General features: G+C 39.1%; 1 protein-coding gene and 1 non-coding gene across 3 annotated transcripts; both read right to left on the reverse strand.

Annotated features, from left to right (window-relative positions):
• Positions 1–222: 222 nt before the first annotated feature.
• Positions 223–16,501, reverse strand: TIPIN (TIMELESS interacting protein). Of its 2 annotated transcripts, none has more exons than XM_027568739.2 (8): positions 16,388–16,501; positions 13,564–13,704; positions 13,361–13,439; positions 12,891–12,966; positions 8,904–9,026; positions 8,612–8,675; positions 2,433–2,633; positions 223–809 (listed from the first exon to the last, which is right to left on the reverse strand). In XM_027568739.2, exons 2-8 carry the CDS (start codon positions 13,694–13,696, stop codon positions 619–621), a joined length of 867 nt encoding a protein of 288 aa, XP_027424540.1. In that variant the 5' UTR covers positions 13,697–13,704; positions 16,388–16,501; the 3' UTR covers positions 223–618. The 2 variants fall into 2 exon arrangements, with proteins under 2 accessions (XP_027424540.1, XP_027424542.1); XM_027568741.2 differs by lacking the exon at positions 16,388–16,501 and adding an exon at positions 14,247–14,330.
• Positions 7,566–7,701, reverse strand: LOC113910801. Its single transcript, XR_003516286.1, has one exon.
• Positions 16,502–18,908: the final 2,407 nt, after the last annotated feature.

Consider the following 18,908-nt stretch of genomic DNA (forward strand, 5'->3'; position numbering starts at 1 on the left):
GGGAAGCCTGCTTCTCTCTCTCTCCCTCTGCCTGCCGCTCTGCCTACTTGTACTATCTCTGTGTCAAAAAAAAAAAAAAAATCTTAAAAAAAAATACTAAAAAAATAAAATGACTCCTCAAAATACACGTAAACACATACAGAAACCTTAAACATTTTACCAAAAGTGTATATTGCAGGACTAAATAGCAGTAAGAAACTTTCATAAAGCCTTGAGATAGTTTATGATTTTTATTTCTTTTAAAAAAGACATTAATAATCATTACATATTTACATCTCAAAACCCCCAATTTAGTGAAAACAAGACATTCAGTAGCACACTAGCAGCAGAAGGTGCTTGTAACTACTAATCATTTTTATAAAGTTATATCTATATAAAAATAAACACTAAGGAGAATAAACAGGCTCAACTAAAGTTAATAAGAAACAAGTATAAATAATACCATATTTTAAACCGGAATCTGTGAAAGTCTTACTACATAAGGATTTTCACTCCAAGCAGACAAAATACATACTAATCTAAAACTTAGAGGATAGCAGGTTAATGGATTTTCTTAGTTGATGCCTATCCAACCTCAGTAACATTTCTGGATAAAGCATAAAGTTACTACTGTACATTTTAAAAGGATTGGTCCAGTTGTGTGTTCTCTATTTTTAATTGCTCCTCCTCATTTACAGCATTGGCAGCAGCATTATTATGTGGATGGTCTAGAATGTCTTTGTTAAATCCATCTAATGACTCCTCCTCTTGATCCTCACCTGTATTAACCTCTTCAATGGTCTGTGCCCTGGGTGTATTTATTAACAAGTCTGAAAGAGAAATCATCATTATTACTCCTTATAAGCACCTGATCCAATCTGACCTGATAAATATAAATCTCTCCACAAGCTTATATCGTGGAAATAAAATTTATGATCACTTTCTTCCAAATAGTCATTTTTATACATGTATCAAGTCCACTCAAAAATGCAAGTCTTCATAGCCAAATGCAACTGTTCTCATTCAATATCACAGCTATGAGATAAAAGTTTTTAAAAATCAAATGCTCAAAAAAAAATGCTCTTAACAGCTATACATCAAAGTGATCTCTAGCAAAGAAAATTTAGGATCCTTATTTCTATTTAGGCAAATTTTAAGTCATATGTTAGAAGATGAGCCTTAAAATGCTTATTGCCAGGTACACTTTGATAATGACAGCAAAGGAAGTGCCATCAATGATAGTTGGAGCTTCATGTAATTTTTCACCTGGTAGTAATAAAATATCCATTTGTAAAGTTGAAGATTAAGCTGATTTTAATTGGAAAGAACAACAATGTAGTTACACTAATTTTCACTTGCAAATTCCATTATCTTGGGTGAAACTTGTTTTATAACATGGTATCTTCACTACTTAACCATAATTCTTATTTTCCCATTTCAAAAGGAAAACTACATTGGAAATTGAGAAAGACATGCAATCTGCTTCATTCAAAACCAGTTTGCATTAGCAAACCCAATCTGTTTTAAAAATAGCAAATGTTAAGACCGTTTTATTTTTTAAAAGATTTTTATTTATTTGCCAGAGAGAGAGAGAGCATGCACACAAGCAGGGGGAGCGGCAGACAGAGGGAGAAGCAGACTCCCCGCTGAGCAGGGAGCCTGACATGGGACTCGATCCCAGCACCCTGGGATCATGACCTGAGCTGAAGGCAGACGCTTAACAACGGAGCCACCCAGGCAGCCCTTAAGACAGTTTTAAAAAAGAGAAGAGAATGCATCAGATAAGCAAACTGACAGCTAAGTGACACAATGCAATAAAAAGTAAGGACCTATTTAAATGTCACAGCAAATGGCTCTGAAATCCTCAAAGGGTGCACAAGGCATTCTATATGTTTAGGAAAGCACCATAATAATTAATGTTCAAAATTATGATGCTAAAGATAAAATATGAGGCTCAGTTGGTTAAGCATCTGCCTTTGGCTTAAGTCATGATCCCAGGGTCCTGGGATTGAGCCCCAAGTCGGGCTCCTTGCTGAGCGAGGAGCCTGCTTCTCCTTCTGCCCCTCCCCCCCTCGTGCTCGCTCGCTCTCTCTCAAATAAATAAATTTTTAAAATCTTAAAAAAAAATAAAGATAAAATACGTGTCACATACTTTAAGGAGTCAGGGAAGAATGTATTTTTGAAAGATTCAGAATCAAGTTGAAGTGATTAAAAAACATTTTTAAGAGGTAATCCGCTATCCAGAGAACCATCTTGGATTCATTTATTCTTTGAGGATTCCAAATAGCTCATGCTCACACACACACGTGCTCTTTCTCAGATATACATAAACTTAATATATCAGATTTTTCTATTCCTAGAGGCATTTTATTTTGCAGATAGTAGAGAAGTTAAAATTTCTAACATGCCCTAATATATCAATGGTAGCACATAAAACCCAGCATAAAATTTACCATTTCCGAGGGACTGACTGTTATTCAGCTTGGCCTGCCTTCTTTCTAAGGCCAGTTGTTTATTTCTCTCAATTCTCTGTTGTTGTTCTTCTGTTAGGCTTCTACCTGACTCAGAAGCAAAATTCTCACTTTCCAATGAGTTTGTCAAAAAGGGATCTGATTGGGTAGCAGTTACATCATGGCCATGATTTTCTCCTTCATCTGCAGTAGAGATGAAAGTTAGTACATCTTTAGTTAGAAAAAGCTTAATGCAGCTCTTAGTTAAAAACCAGTTTAAAGTAACAAGGTGCCAGACCTGAAGAAACTATTTGTTTCCTCAAATTGCTCTGGGGCGTGAGAATGTTCCAAATACCGATGATCCTTGAACAACAGAGGAGTTAGGGATGCCAACCCCCAGCACAGTCAAAAATCCACATAGAACTTCTGCCTCCCCCAAAGCTTAACTACTAATAGCTTACTGTTGACCAGAATACGAATAACATAGTCAATTAACACATATTACCTATATTATGTGTATTTTATACTATACTTTTAAAGTCAGCTAGAGAAAAGAAAATGTTATTAAAGAAAAACATAAGGAAGAGAAAATACATTTTACAGTACTGACCCTTAAGAAATCTGTACCTGGACCTGCTCAATTCAAACCTGTGGTGTTCAAGGGACACCTGTACGTGCTTGATTCAAACAAGTAAAAGGAATATTTATAAATCATTTTAAGAGGAGTGATCACTTTTTTTTTAAGATTTTATTTATTTGAGACAGAGCGAACACAAGAGGGGGTAGGGTGAGAGGGAGAAGCGGACTCCCTGCTTGGCAGGGAGCCCGATGCGGGACTCGATCCCAGGACCCCGGGATCATGACCTGAGCTGAAGGCAGACACTTAACCGACTGAGCCACCCAGTCGCCCTTATAAATCATTTTAAAGAGACATTTTAGGTCAAATGGAAATACTAGTTTAAAAATATGCATGAACAGAAAGCACAAGTTCTTAGTTATTATTAGAAAATATTTTCTGCTTGGGCTAATGAACTTAAAAGAATCCAAACCATATTCTTGCTTTAAACAAAAACATTTCAATAGCTTGCTATAGTGTCTATATAACACAGTAATAATTTTATATAAGCTATTTTTTAATAGGGTAAAACTCAGACACAAAATGAAAAAGGAAGGGTGCCTGGCTTGCTCAGTCAGAGCACGCAACTCTTGATCTTGGGGTTGTGAGTTTAAGACCCACAATGCGTGTAGAGATTACTCAAAAATAAAATCTTTCAGGGCACCTAGGTGGCTCAGTTGGTTAAGCGACTGCCTTCGGCTCAGGTCATGATCCTGGAGTCCCACGATTGAGTCCCGCACTGGGCTCCCTGCTCAGCAGGGAGTCTGCTTCTCCCTCTGACCCTCCCCCCTCTCATGTGCTCTCTCTCTCTTTCTCTCAATTCTCACAAATAAATAAAATCTTTAAAATATATATTTAATAAAAAATAAAATCAAAGAAAAAAAGTTTAGAGATCTGTGGACTTATTTCCACATTAATTTAAAAAATTGTGCTCTCTACATTAGTCCTAATAAATTCTTAAAGCCCTATACACCAGTTATCTCAAAGTAGGATGCCCTCAAAATGATCCACAGTGGTATATATTGTATCTTCCATTTATATTTAAGAATTTAGAAAAATTACTGAACTAACTTAAAATTATTGAACTAACTTAAAATAAAGACAGGCAGTGACAAACTATCATTTATCCATATGACAGTTATTGTGTGGCCTGGGTGCTACCTTAAAGGCAAACAGCTCCACACTGCAGAAGGGCGGGAGAGCTGGGCCCTCACTCATTTTTTAAATTTCAGCATACTGTGACATACAGCTGATTCTGATCACCCAGTTAAGCAGACTGTCTAGTTTTATTTTTTTTAAAGATTTTATTTATTTATTTGAGAGAGAGAGAATGAGAGATAGCACGAGAGGGAAGAGGGTCAGAGGGAGAAGCAGACTCCCTGCCAAGCAGGGAGCCCGATGTGGGACTCGATCCCGGGACTCCAGGATCATGACCAGAGCCGAAGGCAGTCGCTTAACCAACTGAGCCACCCAGGCGCCCAAGCAGACTGTCTAGTTTTAACACCAAAACAACCTCAACAAAATGCACAAGTGGTAGCTTAAAAAGATTTTTGTAAAATAATATATAGAAGAGAAGGTAGAAAATAGAGAAACAAGAATTAAGAAAACAGCAAAGCTGAAACTTCACCTTCTTCCTACATCATTCACATTACAGGGTTAAAAAAAAATGTCATCTGATCTGACAAGTAGGCAAAAAAAAAAAAAAAATCACCGAGACCACCATTTGAAATACAAATTTTCACACACTAACCTTGTCCTATGTATATACTGTGCCTTGAGGTATTAGCTAATATAGTAAAAACCATCACAACTAGCAAACGTTTAAAACAGGTCCTTTATAATTATTCCGGTGAGGTTAAAAATCCTATGATATTTAATTTTACAACCAAATCCCTTTTGATGTTTCTTCCTTAACAGTGAAAGACAAAAATCAATACACTTGTCCTGACATGGAAAAAAAAATGTAGCAAGAAACTAAGATGCATTCCTTTGTCAGGAAATATTGATGGGGTACAGGGAGAAAACATTGCTAGAGAAGAAACAAGTATTAGGGGGCGCCTGGGTGGCTCAGTTGGTTGAGCGACTGCCTTCGGCTCAGGTCATGGTCCTGGAGTCCCGGGATCGAGTCCCGCATCGGGCTCCCTGCTCGGCAGGGAGTCTGCTTCTCCCTCTGACCTTCCCCCCTCTCATGTGCTCTCTCTCTCTCATTCTCTCTCTCAAATAAATAAATAAAATCTTTAAAAAAAAAGAAACAAGTATTAGAACCAATTATGCAATTTTGGGGTTTCTACCATGCTTCACCTTGCAGGGTGTACAGGATTCCGAGTTAATGGTAATGACATACGTAAAGAACTACTGTTTGTGAGCCATGAAAGTAGTCATCTCTTCCGTAGTACATGGCCTCCTTAGTACAATATTTTATGGGAAACCAATGTGAACATAACCACTGATAGAGTTTCGACTGATAAAAATGGGATTAAAAAAATTAGAACCACACATGAAATTCACTCACTGCAACATTAACAGGCAAGCGACTATGGCAAAGAAGCTTAAGACAAATATTCAACATGCTACAGGATGCCATCATTTTGGCACATATAAACTAACCGATAAGCAAATATACAATAATTAAAGGGAAATGAGTACTATGGGGAAAAAAGGATAGGGGAATCAGGGCTGGGGGTAGGAGTACAACTTCACGGAGTTGACATCTGAGCACAGTTTGAAGGGGTAAGACAGCCATGCAGACTTGGGGGTGGGAAGGAGGATGAAGGATATGTTCAAGGCTGAGTGTAAGAGTGCAAAAGACTTAAAGAACAGCTAGGAGGCAAGCAGTCGCTAAAGCACTCTGAGTGGAGAACTGTAAAAGATACAGTCAGAGAAGCGAGGGGGGTGGGGTAAGGAATAGATACTGTAGGGCCAAGGAGGACATTAAGGATTTCGGCTTTCGCTTTGGGTGAAATAAGGAGCCACTACGGGGCTCTGAGCAGAGGAGTTACAGGACTATCTCTCTGTCAAAAATATTAAAATTTAACCCCTGATTAACTTTTAAGAAAAACAACTGACTGAAAAAACGTAGATGATAATTCGCTTGTGACTTCAACAAAAATCCTTGCATTAGTGATGGGATGGGAAAACATTAAGTGTGGTTAAGGATACTCTACTTCTATTTGGATGCATCTTAGTAAGGTGAAACCAAGATGGGGGGGTGGGGGGGAGAATAACTGTATCTACAACATCAATGAGGTATCAGCCCCAAATTTTGGAGAAAATAAAATACTCAGTAGAATATTAAGTCATATTGTTCTCACTTTAAACCTCATGGTAATGTTCTTGTGAGAAAAAAAATGTGCACTTTTGGGTGCCTGGGTGGCTCAGTCGGTTAAGTGTCTGACTTCGGCTCAGGTCATGATCACAGGGTCTTGGGATAGAGCCCCCGAATTGGGCTCCGCACTCAGCAGGGAATCTGCTTCTCTCTCTCCCTCTGCCCCTTTCCCGGCTCGTACTCAGCACTCGCTCACTCTCTCAAATAAATAAAATCTTAAAAAAAAAAAAAAAAGTATTGGGGCACCTGGATGGCTCAGTCGTTAAGCATCTGCCTTCGGCTCAGGTCATGATCCCAGGGTCCTGGGATCGAGCCCCGCATCGGGCTCCCTGCTCCGCGGGAAGCCTGCTTCTCCCTCTCCCACTCCCCCTGCTTGTGTTCCCTCTCTCGCTGTCTCTCTCTCTGTCAAATAAACAAATAAAATCTTAAAAAAAAAAGTATTAGTTATATCAGTAGTACATGTACTATAAAAAATAAATAAAATACTCAAAACACTTTTCCCACTGTAGTGCCTTTATCCAAAAGATCTGAAGACCATTCTTTTAGGATACAAAGACAGATTCAACAAACAAGGCTCTGTGATAGAGGCCTCTTCTATGTACCCAGTATTTCAGCAAGCCTATAATCCCATCAGTAGTCCCGGGTTCACTTACGCCTCTGCACAAATGAGTCCCTCTCTCAAAAACCACCTTTGCCTGAACTCTACTGCTTCTCATTCAAAGTACTTGTGATTTGTCCTGTAAGGTTTTCTTTCCCCTCCCCTGGGTAAAAGCAACTATGCTCTCCTTTGCAACCTACGCTGTGCCCCGTTTCTCCCTCTAATTTCAGCACCTATCGGGTGATCTTATGTCTCACTCATTCACTAGTCTGCTAGCCCATGAAGCAAGGGGTCTGATCTTATTCATCTTTATCCCTGAAACTCAAGCACACACTATGCAGCTCAAAAACTGCTACCGGAATAAACTATCTAACCCAGTGGTATGTGCTGTGGGATTTACTGTAGTTACTAATTCCTTTCCATATACCAAATCCTATGCCAGTGATACATATCATACCTTACCAAAATATTAAATCTTGGATTAGTTAAATCACAATTCTTCACATTTTCCAATTTATCAATAACTTGGGGGGATTCTACAGGGAGCTGTATTTTCTACCACATCTATTAAAAGTTTAAAAAACAAAAACAAACAAACATGTATGGAGCCATCGCACAGAGAATCTGATAACTATACAGACCCTGTCGGCAGGAACCATATGTTTTGATGTGTGTGACCGCCTATGGTTGCACTGTACAACTAACAAATGCAATCAGTACCAGGAACAGTCACATGGGTCTTACTGAAGACCTATAGAAATCTTCCTCAACTAAAAATGGGGTTACATCCTGATAAGACCATCATCAGTTGACAAAATCTTAAGTCAAAAATGGATTCAATATGCCTCACCTATCTTAAATGTGCTCAGAACATTTACATTAGCCTAGTTAGGCAAAATCATGTAACACAGAGCCTATTTTATAATACAGTATTGAATATCTCATGTAATTTATGGAACACTGTACTGAAAGTGGAAAACAGAATGGTTGTATGGGTTCAAAATGGTGGTCAGTCTATCAGTTGTTTACCCTCATGACCATGTGGCTGACTGGGCAGTGTGGCCGCTCCTGCCCAGCATCACAAGAGAGTATCACAGCACATATGCTAGCCTGGGGAAAAAAATTAAAATTTGAAATTCTAAGTATGTTTTTTACTGAATGCCTATCACTTCTGTACCATTATAAAGTCAAACAACCGTAAGTCAAACCGTTGTTAAGCTGGGGACCATCTGTGTACTGGATCTATACTCTTAAGGGAAATGTAAACTATTTCATCATCTAATTATTCTAATTCCCCAGAGCCACTTTTAATGGTGTATATGTATATGAACACTACATCTTGTCATTTATTTTCATTAACCAAGCACTACAAAGGCTCAGTGGGTATCAGTTCTCAAAGGTTCAAGTTCTCTGACTAAATATATTTTTACAGCATCTCTTAATGGCACTGGAGGCATGTCTTTAAGAAACAAGTGTCAAACAACATTCTAGATGTACCAAGGCATTTTAACTCATTCCTATTTACTGTAATTATGTTTACTCAATACTCAATATAGATGAAGAACCCACTGCTTAATCTACCCCTGCCCCAACTAGATCTATTTCTAAAAGCAAAATTATTATAAATAAACCTATATTCTTACCATTATTGCTAATAAAATCTTCATGTAAAACAGGCAGGTCAAGTCGAATTCGTTTTAAACAGGTCTGAAAATAAAGAATATTTTTACATTTTCATCAGTAACATTTGGGGGAAAATGAGAATTTATTCAATTCTTAGTTTCAAAAAGTTGTTCTTCAAATAACTACTAATTTTCCTTCTACCATGACAGATTTCAAAATGAAAATGCCAAACAGTGACTTAGCCTCAACTAAAATCCATTCTTGGCACTACTTAGCATTATGAATGATATTCATAATAATCTCAACACCTACCTGAACTTCCTTTTTACTTCCCAGGTATTCAACTCTGTCAATAAAATCCTCAAATTGCAGTTTAGGGAATAGCCTATGTGCCCAATGCTCCATGTGTCTGATTAGCGTTTTCAAGTCTTCAGCCTGGCACATAAAAATAAAAATGCTAAATAGAAGATTCATTCTCACAACTGACCTTGTCAGCAGATTTTAGAATTGAATAGTAATGCCAAAGTCACTGGTGTCATTTTATATTTATAAGGTTAAGAAACTTCTGAAGAAACTTTAAGAAGAGAACTATTTATTGAGCTTAGAGGATTACAGTCTAAAAGAGCACTGGATATGATTTAAAAAAAAAAAAACCCAGTATAAAAACTTAATGAAAGTTAAAAGATAATCATGTATCTTTTTTTAAAAGAATTTATTTATTGGAGAGAGAGAGTGTAAGAGAGAGCACAAGCAGGGGGAACGGCAGAGGGAGAGGGACAAGCAGTCTCCCTGCTGATCGGGTAGCCAGATGTGATGTGGGGCTGATGCAGAGCTCGATCCCAGGACTCAGGGATCATGAACTGAGCTGAAGGCAGATGGATAATCATGTATCTTTTCAGAACTGTAAAGTAACATGTGAAAATAAGCTTTAATAAAATATGTCAAGTTATCTTTTAGGAACAACTAAACAAAATGACAGGTCCCTAAATCATATATACAGAACAAAGCACTGAGAATTCAAAACTGAAAATATATTCAGAAATCCCAAGGGCAAAGTACAAAGACTCACAACAGTTTAAACATTCTCAGGGCACAATTCCTCTTCATATGTGAAATTTCAATTTAACACTAAAATTTTTAAAAATTAAAATGAAAACAAAGTTTAATAAACTGGACTAATGAATAACAAAATTCCAAATTCCTGGTTTTAATGTAAAATATTTTATTCTTCTTGTAACAGTATTTTAAAGATTTACTTATTTTTGAGTGTGAGAGAGCTTGCACACACGAGTGGGGGGAAAGAGCAGAGGAAGAGAAATCCCCAAACACACTCCCCACTAAGTGGGGAGCCCAATGTGGGGCTCTCTTGATCTCACAACCCTGAGATCATGACCCAAGCAGAAACCAAGAGGGAGACACTTAACTGACTGAGCCACCCAGGCACCCCTTAACAGTATTTTAAAAAGAGAATAGTCAAGGGGCGCCTGGATGGCTCAGTCCGTTAAGCATCTGCCTTTGGCTCAGGTCATGATCTGGGTATCCTGGGATCGAGTCCCACATTGGGCTCCCTGCTCAGCGGGGAGTCTGCCTCTCCCTCTGCCTCTGCTGCTCCCCCTGCTTGTGCTCCGTCAAATAAATAATAATTTAAAAAAAAAAATAGAAAGTCGCGGGGGCCTGGGTGGCTCAGTTGGTTGGGCGACTGCCTTCGGCTCAGGTCATGATCCTGGAGTCCCTGGATCGATTCCCTCCCTGCTCAGCGGGAAGTCTGCTTCTCCCTCTGACCCTCCCCCCCCTCATGTACTCTCTCTCTCTTTCTCGCTCTCTCAAATAAATAAATCTTTAAAAAAAAATAGAACAGTCAAAAGCACAGGCTCTGGATCACACTGTATAGAATCAAAATCTCAATCCTGCTACTTAATAGTTGTATGACTTTAAGCAAATCACATTGCCGCTGTGCCTTCTTTTTCATGTATGAGAATAATAGTATACACACTTTGTAGGGTTATGAGAAATAAGTAAAGTGCCTGACACAAAGTATACACTCAAATACTGGCCATTATTGTTGTTATCTGATCTTGTCTAAGAAGCCAATGGTCAACCCTACCAGTAACTAAACATGTAATACTAAGAGCTTGCTTCGGCAGCATATATATTAAAGTAATACTGAGAGTATGTGTTATCCTTCTCATTCTGATAATAAAGGTAAGTTTGTTTGTTTTTAATTCAATCACCTAAGATTATTTTCCAATTGTTGGGGGGAGCTGGTCAGTCACCTCACAATGTCATATTAGACCTAAACATCACAAGAGAAACACCTAAATACACCTAAATAAGTCCCAAGTCATACATGGAGAAAAAAGCAGTGCGGATTCAACTTTGTGACAAAACAGTAAGAATTTCCAAGGGCAAAGTACAGAACACTAAAAAGCATAAATGCCCAGAGCTCACCCTCACCCAGTGAAGAAACACGAAATTTTTATCCTTCATATAAACTCATTTATTTTAATAAAGTACTTATTATGAAAATGATGAAGACTTCATTAAATTCAAAGCACCAATTCATCATTACAACCTGAAAATTTCAACAAGGGCAATGAATTAACTGAGATGAGTACGGTTTGGAGTTTTTTGTTTTAAGTAAGATCTACGTCCAACCTGGGGCTTGAATTCACAACCCCAAGATCAAGTCCCATGCTCCACTGACTGAGCCAGGTAGGTGTCCCTTTTTTTTTTTTCCGAATTGGGTATGCTTTTAAAATATCCTGATTTACATTTAGTTTTGTGGCAAAATAGGACACAGACTTCTCTCTTCCTGTCTGCTGAAGCTGAGCAAAGGTACTATAATTTTTCAGCCTCCCAGCTTCTGAAATCTTGGATTTTTTGTTTTTATTTATTTATTTATAGTAAGCTTCTACACCCAATATTTATTTATTTATTTATTTATTTATTTATTTATTTATTTATTTATTTATTTAAAATAAGCTCTATACCCAATGTGGGGCTTATATTCACGACCCCAAGATCAAGAGTCACATGCTCTACCAACTGAGCCAGCTGGGCACCCCTCTTGGGATTATTTTTTACTTTTTACCTCCTCATATCCCATGCCTACAAGTACTGTATTTTGTTTATCTCTCTACTACTACCCTATCAGGCTATCTTTACCTTGTTCACCTTCACCCTGGTAGTGCAACAGTATCTGAATTGCTGTCTGCTTTCAACCTCTTCCCTCTTTCCTATTATCCTGCATACCACACTAAGATGATGCTCACTTCTGTATTAACATTACTCTAGCTAGGCTATGAAAGAGGAAGTCTAAGCTCTCCCCTTAACTGTTGGCATTGGACACTTAAAACTCTAAAATTCCAGTGCCTGGGCGGCTCAGTCAGTTAAGTGGCTGCCTTCAGCTCAGGTCATGATCCCAGGGTCCTGGAATGGAACCCCGAATCGGGCTCCCTGATCAGTGGGGAGTCTGCTTCTCCCTCTCCCTCTGCCACGCCCCTGCTTGTGCTCGCTATCAAATAAATAAATAAAACCTTTTAAAAAACTCTTAAAATTCCTTAACTAGATAATGGGACCAACACCTACCCCACAGGTTTGAGAATTAAAGTATTTGAAAATACTTCATAATCTGCAAAAAATTGTACCTATAATCTACATTATTCCAAGATAAGAGCCTTTTAGGGGTGCCTGGGTGGCTCAGTCAATTAAGCATCTGACTCTTAATCTCAGCCCAGGTCTCGATCTCACGGTCACGAGTTCAAGCCCCACATTGGGCTCCATGCTAGGCATGAAGCCTACTTAAAAAAAAAAAAAAAAAAAGGTAAGATAAGAACCTTTACAATATACATTTAGACAGTGATCAACCGTTCTTAAATGTCTTCATTTTTCAACTTAAATGATGTCTATTATGAATCAGACACATGACAAGATATGTGTCATATCTTGGGGACACATAAGTGATTGATACAGGTAAAGTCTTTGCTCTCCAGAAGCCTAAAATCACTCTTTAAGGTAGACTAAGTCAGTTTTATTCCTAGAAATTATAAAGTACAAACTCAGAGCTTACAGACTTAGATGTGATTTTCCTAAAGTAATACAGTGGCAAAAATGAGACTACAAGACATGTTTTCTGATTCTGCAGGCAGTGCCCTTTCCACTACATCTTAGTTTCTCAAGAAATACGATGATAAATGATGGTACATGTGAAACATTATAAGATTCCTCAGAACATGATAATGGGCCCACAGTTCTACTGATATTTGAAAGAACAAAGAATAAAAATCAGACATTTCTTACCTCATGACCTTTACCTTTGAATTTTGCCTTATCAAACACATGCCTTAATGCTGGAAGCCCTCTCTCTGAAATTAATCTGTGAAGAGAAATATGTTTCAAGGCCAAAGCAAAACCATAAAAAAAAATATTATCTGCTGAACTGGGGAAAAAAAAAAAAAGTGCGCCTGGCTGGCTCAGTCAGTTGAGCATTCAACTCTTGATTTCAGCTCAGGCCATGATTTCAGGGTCGTGAGATTAAGTCCCACAGTGGGCTCCATGCTCAGTGGGGAATCTGCTTGAGATTCTCTCTCCCTCTCCCTCTGCCCTCCCCACTCTCTCAAATAAATAAATAAATAAATATTTAAAAAAAAAAAAAAAAGACAAATAACTGATCTCCAAATCATCCCAAGTAAAAGTTTTTTAATATAAGGGGGAAAAAATAACATTAGAAAAAGGGGGGGAACAAATGTTTAAGGAAATAGTAAATGCACCTCTGAGCATCCAGCTTGGGTATATTCCGTTTAACTGTTCTCTTTGGAGGTACAGGAACAGGTGCTCCTCTCCCTGACTCTGGTGAAATATACCAAGATTTAATATTACTTAAATAATTTAAGCCTCATCTATAAAATGTATCATTTCTATGCTAATAGATGGATAACTGAACACAGGCACTTTTTTGGAATTCTACACAGACCTTCATCAGGTTCAGCTCCTTCACCATCTTCTCTCTGTGGAGAGGCTGGAGGTGGAAAAGGAGGAAAAGTTTCATCTTCTACATGCTCATAATCTGGTAGGTCAATCAAGCCATTCTCCTGTGGCTCCAGCATCTTTTCCTCTACAGAAAAAAATAAATAAATAAATAAACCTGTTTATTCATCAAAGTAGTCTCCTTATTACACAGTTAAGTTCCACCTGCAGCAAAATGCATGTGTTTCAGTCGGTTAAACCGTATTTCAAACTCACATCATGAAAAGAAGTAGAGAGTAGTTATGGGAAAAAACCAGGTTAGAAATTAGAAGTGAGTTCTAACACAGACCCTACCACCCAATAACTGCATGATTTTCAGCAAATCATTTTATCTCAACTGTTGAGTCTCCCCTCAGAGGGTTTCCAACTATGGTCCAAATGGGTGTGAAATAGGCAGGGTTCAGGTACCTCACCCCCACTATAACCAGAGTAGCTTTATAAAAATCTGTTTACATATTCCTCTTCTAGTTAAGGTTTCCTTTCACAGAAGGGAAATAATCCTCAGGTTGATAACCTGAAAGGATGCTTTTCAGTACCATCGAACTTGACCTCTTAACAACAGCTAACACTTTTGATCAGTTTCTTTTTCTGGAAAAGCATTTTTGTTCGCTTCTGAATCACAGTACTTACTTGGTTTTCCTCCCTTTCTGGACACTCCTCCTGGATCTTCTTTGCAGATTCATCTTCCCCTAGTCTGGTCAGTAAGTATTCAAGACTCCACCCTAGGCCCTCTTCACTTCTTTATGCACATGATTTTAATAATCATTTATAGATGAATATCTAATTTTTTATCTCTACCCAGAGATACCATCAAATCTAAGCTCCAGATCCCTACTTCTCATTTTACAGCTCTTCAATTTCTCAGAGGCAACCATAACTTCTCATGTACAAAACCAAACTTCTAAATTTTCCCAATTCAGTGGGTGACATCTATCCAGCCATGCAAGTAAGAAACCTGTAAGTCATTCTTGATACTTCCTTCCCCCATCCTACATATCCTGTCCATTTTACTTCTTAAACATCAGTTAAGTCTTTCATTTCTCCCTATCTCCACAACCACTTCCTAACATTTCTTCCTTTGGTTACTCCATTACTCATAACCACTTTTGCCTTTTTCAAACCATTCTCCATATTACAGCTAGACTGAAGGTCTGGAAATACAAAGCCAATCACATTACCACTTAGCTTAAATATTTCAATGGCTTCCTACTGCTCTTGGGCTAATGATAAAACTCCAAGGCTCTGCCTGGTTTGGCACCTTCCTACTTTTTCAGCCTCACGTCATACAACTCTTCATGATCTTTTCTTTCAGTTTCTTGAAAGAGCCATATCCCTTGGGCCATGAGTCCTTTGCTAATAATAATAAGGCTGTTTCCTATCTTGAAGGCTCTTCCCGGACTCCTTATCCCTTTCAGATCTCAACTCTCACCTCCTCAGATAAGTCTACCCCAATTTCCCTGAATTAAATCCGCCTATAATAAGCATTCAAAGTGTCAAGTACCAATTTCATAGCATTTACCCAGTCTCAATATCATATTCCATTTCTGTGATTATCTAATGTTTGTCTTCCATACTAGACTGCAGCTCTAAAAAAGGCAAAGACCAGGTGAGTCTCTTTGTGCTCCACCACTGTATCCCCAAAGCTGGTATACAGCAGATGCTCCATAAATACTTGCTGAATGACGGAATAAAGATTCCAAAGCTTCCTTCAAACTGTAATACTACTAGAGCTAAATGATCCCTAAAGGCTCTCCGATTCTAAATTTCCATGACCACAGATACATAACAACGTTATCAACTCCTGATGATGACCCACCTTATCTTCAAGTAAGGTTCAATAACCACAGATTTTCAAAATTGTAAAGGCAGTTAGAAGTCATATAATCTAAACTAGCTTCCTATCTACAATACGGATATTCAAGTTAAGTTTAATTCTAGTCAAGTTTCATTGGGAAGAAATGGAGTTCACACTTTTGAGAACAGGGAGCTGTGAATTTGATGGCAGGGCACAAACTATATTCAGTGTAGCAAGATGCAATGTAAGGAACTGGCCAAGCGTGGGGTGGGGTCTGTCAGTAAACTGGCTGTGAATACGGTAGCTCTCTTATCTTTCACTTCTTGACGGTGGTTGCACACTGTTTTCAGACATCGATGAAATTCTCTTAGCTTCCCCGCCCCCGCCCCCAGTCCTCAAACTCTCACAGGAGTGAAGGTAAGAAAGAAATTTAATATCCAAACTCCAATGCGTTCCCAGACCCTTAGGGGTCCAATGTCCAACTTCATCCAAATTAACAAAACAGTAGCCCGTGTCGAAAGGGAAGTCCCACCAGACTGACTCCGTGTCCTCCTTTGCTAGCCACCCTAAAACCACTCTCCCGCCCCATCCCCCCTCTCCACCCTTCCCATCCCCGCACCCGCCCTAGTCTCCCTTCAACTTCATTCATCCCACATTCACAAGACGCTTTCTATGCTTAGAAGCCCCCGGACAGAAAGTAGCCGGCGACGTAAAGGTGGACTGATGCCCGTTCGCTCCCGCTAAAAGGCTGAGTTTGGCGAGAGGGGGACCCCAAAGAAAAACGACAGGTAAAAGTGCCCGCCCTCTTCCCCACCGGTCGCGGCCTCTCCAGTCCCGCTCTGCCCAGGTCCGTCTCAGTCTTTTCCTCCAACCTCCACACTCCCTCCCCACGACTCCCCAGCACCCTGCTCCTCCGTCCCCCTCGCTCGACCGCCGCGTCCCGCAGCCCTCCACTCGCCCGCTACCCACTCCTCACCTCGGGCGCACTGCGACAGCCACAGCGCGGGGCTAAGCGCGGCTTCCAAACAGCGTTGATCGCGAGACTCGGGAGATCCCTCCGCGAGAAGAGGCCTCGGCGTTTGGCGCCAAATCTGCGCAGGGCTTGGGTGGAGTCCGCGGGACCCGCCTCCCCACGGGTGCCGCCCACCCGCGTCCGTCCCCGCCTTTCCGGGGTCCCGCTGCCTCCGCCCTCCGGAATTCCTTAGAGGAGGTGAAATTTATTCGCTTAACGCTCGTATTTGTTTCGCTCTAGGCACTTTAGACTTTGGGGAAACGTCTGTTTTCTAGAAAACTGGCTTGTGGATGGAGCAGAAAGAATAGAGGCGAAAGAATTTGATAAGAAACTACCGATTCTTCAGAGTTAATAACAATTCCTTGAACATTGAGTTTTACTGTTTATTGAATAACAAGCTGAGGAAAGAGGTGGTAAAGCGTTAGTGTTAGGAGTGTAGACACAAAAATGTAAAAAATATGTTACCTGTAAATTTTTTTTTTTAAGTGAGTTAAGGGGAGCCTGACTGGCTCAGTCCATAGAGCATGCGACTCTTGATCTCATGGTAGTAAGTTCAAGCCCCACTTGGTAGAGTTTACTTAAAAAAAGTGAGTCCAAATATATTCGTATTTACTTACTTGCCCACCCATTCACACAAGTGAGGAAAATAAATATGTAACTAATGGGATGGGAACTGGGCATATGGGATGAGGTAGGTTGGGGACTTAACTCTGTACCTTTTTTAAAAGTAAGCTTTACCCCAAAGTGGGGTCTGAACTCATGACCATGACCCTGAAATCAAGAGTCACTCGCTCTACCAAGGGAGCCAGCCAGTCCCCCCTATACCTTTTTTGAACATATAAATATATTATTCAAAAAACAAAAAAAGTTATCTGTAGCAAATACAGCATCAAGATTGGACAAACCACGAAGATGAGTAGTGTCGCAACATTCTCTCTACTTTTCTATAGCTTGAAGTATTTTATTAAAATTATAAAAGAGGGTCACCTGGGTGGCTCAGTTGGTTAAGCATCTGCCTTCAGCTCAGGTCATGATCCCAGGGCCCTGGGATTGAGTCTGAGTCTGGCTCCCCGCTCAGCGGGAAGTCTGCTTCTCCCTCTGCCTGCTACTCTCCCTGCTTGAGCTCTCTCTAACAAAATTTTTTTAAAAATAAATAATAAAATTATAAAAGAGTAAATCAAATGTGTGAGAAGAATAAGATAAAATAAATTGCAAGCTATATTATCTAAAGTTATGTATGCAAATATGTACATGTACCACATTTTCTTTAACTTTATGATTTTATTTCCATACATTTATTTATGTAAAAATATGTATAAAACGCATTTATTTATATCTATACATGCAAGATAATATATGTTAATATTAAGCAATTAAGAAAATGACCACTGGGGTGCCTGGCTGGCTCAGTGGGTAGAGCATGCAACTCTTGATCTCCGGGGTTATAAGTTTGAGCCCCATGTTGGGAGTAGAGATTACTTAAAAATAAAATCTTTTAAAAAAGAAAGAAAATTAACATTAATTTGAAGAGGAACTGTGTCAACTTCAAAAGTCTGAATAACTGAGGCAAGAGGCATTCTTCCAATTATCCAGATTACAGTCTATATTCCACACAAATAAATATAAAAGCACTTCAAAAAATTGAAAAGTTATACATGTCCCCTCACCCACTCCCACACACAAAAGCCCAGAGCAGAAGCTCTGAGGATTTGAACCTCAGTTCCATCATTTACTACTTAGTGACCTTAGACTGTGCTTCTGTTTTCTCAGTATTAATAACAGAACCTACTGAATAGGGTTATGAGGAGGATGAAATTATAGTACTTAATGTCACCTGTTATTATCCATATAATCTTTAGAATGTTTGACCCTTTGAGAAAATGTAAGGACTTTGGTAAGTTATTTGTGGGCCCATGTGAATATAACTACCACTGACATATTGTCAAGATTAATTGTCTTTTTTGTTCATATGTGAGGAATACTAGAAATATATTTTCCATAGCAATTTCACCAGAGATCTAAAGATAGCTTTCCCACAGACCATGTCATTAGCACGCTTTTAAAATAGCTTAATTGTTTTTTGTTTGTTTGTTTCAAAGATTTTATTTTAATCTCTACATCCAACCTGGAGCTCGAACTCACAACCCTGAGATCAAGAGTCACATGCTGTACTGATTGGGCCAGGCAGATACCCAAAGAGTTTAATGTTTTTAAAAATGAATCGTATTAAAGAAAAAAAACAGACTATTAAAGAGCAAAGATTGAGTATGGAGTGTAAAAGTTTTTCTGGCAAGCAGAGTACCCACCCAGTCCAGAGATGAAGTTTGAAAAAAGAGGAATGGAGTACATCTTTTACAACCAAAAGACCATGAACTATTTCTATCTATATCTATTAAAAAAGTGAAGTCTCAGATTCTTGTTGATTGGTTGGTGTTATTTGGGCTTAACACTTACGTGAGTGCTAGGCCGGCTGGTGGTAGTGGTC

Source organism: Zalophus californianus, chromosome 6, assembly GCF_009762305.2.
Source record: "Zalophus californianus isolate mZalCal1 chromosome 6, mZalCal1.pri.v2, whole genome shotgun sequence".
Lineage (NCBI taxonomy): Eukaryota > Metazoa > Chordata > Mammalia > Carnivora > Otariidae > Zalophus > Zalophus californianus.

What these genes read in the sequence shown, in the direction of transcription:
- TIPIN (XM_027568739.2), bottom strand. Translation starts at nt 13,696, where the DNA reads ATGCTGGAGCCACAGGAGAATGGCTTGATTGACCTACCAGATTATGAG. An exon ending in CCCAAGCTGGATGCTCAGAG is followed by an intron (nt 12,967 to 13,360) that starts GTGCATTTACTA and finishes TTCTCTTCACAG; the next exon opens with ATTAATTTCAGAGAGAGGGC. An exon ending in TCAAAGGTAAAGGTCATGAG is followed by an intron (nt 9,027 to 12,890) that starts GTAAGAAATGTC and finishes TTTATGTGCCAG; the next exon opens with GCTGAAGACTTGAAAACGCT.